This window comes from Triticum aestivum, unplaced genomic scaffold (genome assembly GCF_018294505.1).
Source record: "Triticum aestivum cultivar Chinese Spring unplaced genomic scaffold, IWGSC CS RefSeq v2.1 scaffold114352, whole genome shotgun sequence".
Lineage (NCBI taxonomy): Eukaryota > Viridiplantae > Streptophyta > Magnoliopsida > Poales > Poaceae > Triticum > Triticum aestivum.
This window is the reverse complement of record NW_025237562.1, coordinates 1-3387: the sequence shown is the minus strand read 5'-3', so window position 1 is coordinate 3387 and position 3387 is coordinate 1. Positions and strand designations below refer to the sequence as shown.

The window sequence follows — 3387 nt, the reverse complement described above, 5'->3', positions numbered from 1 at the left end:
AATTATACCACTATAGTAAAGATCCATGACAGATATAATATATCACTTCTACTTGGTCAAACTGTATACATATAAGCCGAAAGTAAGACAAAATGATAGCAACCATCTTTTTCGATCAAATCTTTTATTTTTTGATATATACATTCAAGGCTGAAAGTAAGACAAATTGATAGCAACCATGTTTTTCGATCAAATCTGTTATTTTTTTGTGGGTAAAATCTTCGTTAAAAAGCGTCACATATCTAAACGTTCCTAAAAGTACATATTTTAAGATCTTCTACAAATTTCAGAAGGTTATCCGGGCATATTCTTTGCCAGTTCTTTATATATGCAAAATTCATCGGTCGTTTCTTAAGTTGCACTGACACACTAATTGCATGGATGTTTGTTGAATAGGCTACTGACATCAGCAATGATATCATTCTACTTAGAAGTTTTATTCATAATTTGCAAAATTGGGGCAGCATTTATTATATGTGAACATTATATAATTTTAAAAAATGAATATCGTTCTATAATACTACTAAAAGCCATGCAATATTGTTTCCTTTGAAACCCCTAGTGCAAAAGTGAAATATATTGTTTGGTTGTCTTACCTTACGAATTTCATATATGTTCTTACAAATGTATATTTCGATTTATTTTCTTGTGATTTTACCACAGATTGACTTCAAGTTTATAGTACACTCTGACCAAGGTTTGGCATTGCATTCTATCTCTTTGAACGGATAAGAAAGGCTTAATTGAATTGTGTATTTTCCATCACATGCTAGTAAACATTTCTTTTTCAATTTTTATGTGCCCCTCAAATGAATAGGATTGAGCTTCCACATCTTAGCAGAACATCAGTCTCCTACTATACTAAATTTTTGGTTTCCACATGCTACAAGGTAGTTCCTTGCATAACATATGCAAATATATTTTACTAATTTAATGTTTGTGACATGCATATGTATATGTGATCCAAGACATACATGCTGATTACACATATGTGCTAACTATAGCACTGTACTTCATGAAAACAGTGAACATAACATATCATGAAAACAGGGAATATATGAGTACATGTACTATCAAAAGGAATTATATTATTATGTATGAACATGCATGTACAAAAGTAGTTAAAAACTGGTGGATGGAACTCACAGTTAGAGCTGTTCCATATGGTTGTGGGACCTACAGACTTGAAAAGAACACATTAATCAATATTTTATAGAATACAAAAATACCTTGACAATACATGTTTAGTGGACGCTGAAACTGAAGCTTGTTAGCATCGTTCAGCGAAAGGTTAATGTTGATGAATGTAGACACTATCCTAAGTCTGTAATTACCTAAATAAAGTTCTTTATGAATGTATTGTTCATTGAAGGAGGAAATAAGTAATTCGCATAGCAGCGTGGCTCAATCCGATATCGGCCTAACATGTTGATGGTGGAGTTGAAGTATTGCTGCTTGAGGAGCATGTGTGCTTACCTCACAGATCTGTCAGACATGGCCCATATTTAATGCAACCCAAGCATCCCCTTTCATGAGAATACAACATTTCCTTTTCTGCCTCGCATCATTATTTCTATTACTTGCGTTGGATCTGGTTTTGCATATGTTGGAGACAATATGCAATGGTGAAACCTTAGGATAGAGTGGCTGGGATGTCAAAAGACGGCATCACTTAGGGAGAGGAAAAACAACAACCACCTGATTTACTTCAAACTGACGTTGCCCCCTATTAGTACAACTCATCTTCCACATCATCCACCATAAGGAGATTGATAGTTAGCACTGTTTATTCCAGGATAGCATGTGGCTTTCAGATCATAGATATGAATAATAAGAAACTTACCTGGTTTAAATACAGCTGGCCAATCATATGAGACACCTTAAACGTGTGAAATTGCAAGAAACATACATGCTGATTACACATATGTGCTAACTATAGGATAGATGTGCAATGCTCTGCTAAGTTGTTGTGTTGTTGTTCTCTCCTTTTCTCCCTAGCAGAAGTTGAGCTCCTGCTGTAATTCTCACCAGCTTTCTAACCTACTATATCTTCCTTTTGTTCATGATTTTTTTTTCTGAATCTACCTTATCTTTAAGCTGCTAGCGGCAGATATAACTGATTGGAATGGACGTAAATGCTTCCATATCTGGCAGAAATAGAGGGTACGTGCGGATTTTTTTAGGGGCACAACAAATATACTAGGTGTGATCTGAATAGATGCTGTGTTAATTCTGCCACCACTGACACCAAGAAAAATAGACAATAATTATTCGTTGGAAATAAAAGGATACAAATAAGCAACACACACACGCGTGGATCTAGGTATAGTTTTTTCTTCTTTTGAGCCGAGCTCGCAAGCTAGTGATCCATGCCAAACAAAATAGCTTAGATCGGACTAATGAATCTACCTTATCTTTAAGCTGCTAGCGGCAGATATAACTGATTGGAATGGACGTAAATGCTTCCATATCTGGCAGAAAATAGAGCGTACGTGCGGATGATTTCACAGCAAATATACTAGGTGTGATCGGAATCGATGTGGTGTTAATTTTGCCACCACTGACACCAATAAAAAAGCACGATAATTATTCATGGGAAATAAAAGGATACAAATAAGCACAGATGTGGTCTAGCTTTTTCTTCTTTTGAGCCGAGCTCGCCAGCTAGTGATCCATGCCAAACAAAATAGCTTAGATTGGTTATGCCCGTCGGACTAACGAGTGAAATAGTGGCAAAAAAAAAAGGGCGGCCGGGCCGGCTTGATCGACATCTTGGGCGGCGTTGCCGTCGACCAGTTTATTTTCGGCCGAGCAGCCTGCAGAACACTGCATGGCTCTGGCTCTCTGCATTAGAGACAGGCAATCGATTAATTAAGGTGCTCGCGGAGGTGATTGCTGAACATATAGTACATATAACAGTATAACCGATTGGCACATGATAGATTACTCACACCAGGGAACGATCTTCCAGCGCTGGTTGTCTCCCTCGACCCAGTCAAACAGGATGATGGTGGTGCCGTCCTGCACCACGCTCTCGTCCTCGCCGCCATGGACGGCGTCGAAGTTGAGCTGGATGTTGCTCGCCATGCGGATGCAATGGAAGTCGTCGCCGACGTCCTCGCTCTCCGTCCACATCACCGACTCGTCCGGGCAGTCCGGGTCGTATGCCGCAAGGCGAACCTGCAGTCCAGGCGAGGTATATATTAATCAACTGCAGTATTGCACACACCAAATCAGAGACTAGCTAGCTTACAGGGTGGCCCTTTTCCAGGGAATGCTGGATGGCTTCACCGGTGGCCTTGTTCACCAGGGCAAACGCAGGCTGCTCATACTCGTCCTTGATGTCTTCACCGTGCCTCATGTCCTTCACCCAGTGCTGCATATATA

The 3387-nt window shown here is 39.4% G+C and overlaps 1 protein-coding gene across 1 annotated transcript; it reads right to left on the bottom strand.

The window, feature by feature from the left end:
- Window positions 1–2251: 2251 nt before the first annotated feature.
- LOC123176540 (ricin B-like lectin R40C1) lies at window positions 2252–3375 on the bottom strand. The gene is made up of 3 exons (XM_044590699.1): window positions 3254–3375; window positions 2952–3180; window positions 2252–2844 (listed from the first exon to the last, which is right to left on the bottom strand). Coding segments are annotated over exons 1-3 (339 nt in total). The 5' UTR covers window positions 3362–3375; the 3' UTR covers window positions 2252–2842.
- Window positions 3376–3387: the final 12 nt, after the last annotated feature.

What these genes read in the sequence shown, in the direction of transcription:
- LOC123176540 (XM_044590699.1), bottom strand. Translation starts at nt 3,361, where the DNA reads ATGAGGCACGGTGAAGACATCAAGGACGAGTATGAGCAGCCTGCGTTT. An exon ending in CCCTGGAAAAGGGCCACCCT is followed by an intron (nt 3,181 to 3,253) that starts GTAAGCTAGCTA and finishes CCTGGACTGCAG; the next exon opens with GTTCGCCTTGCGGCATACGA.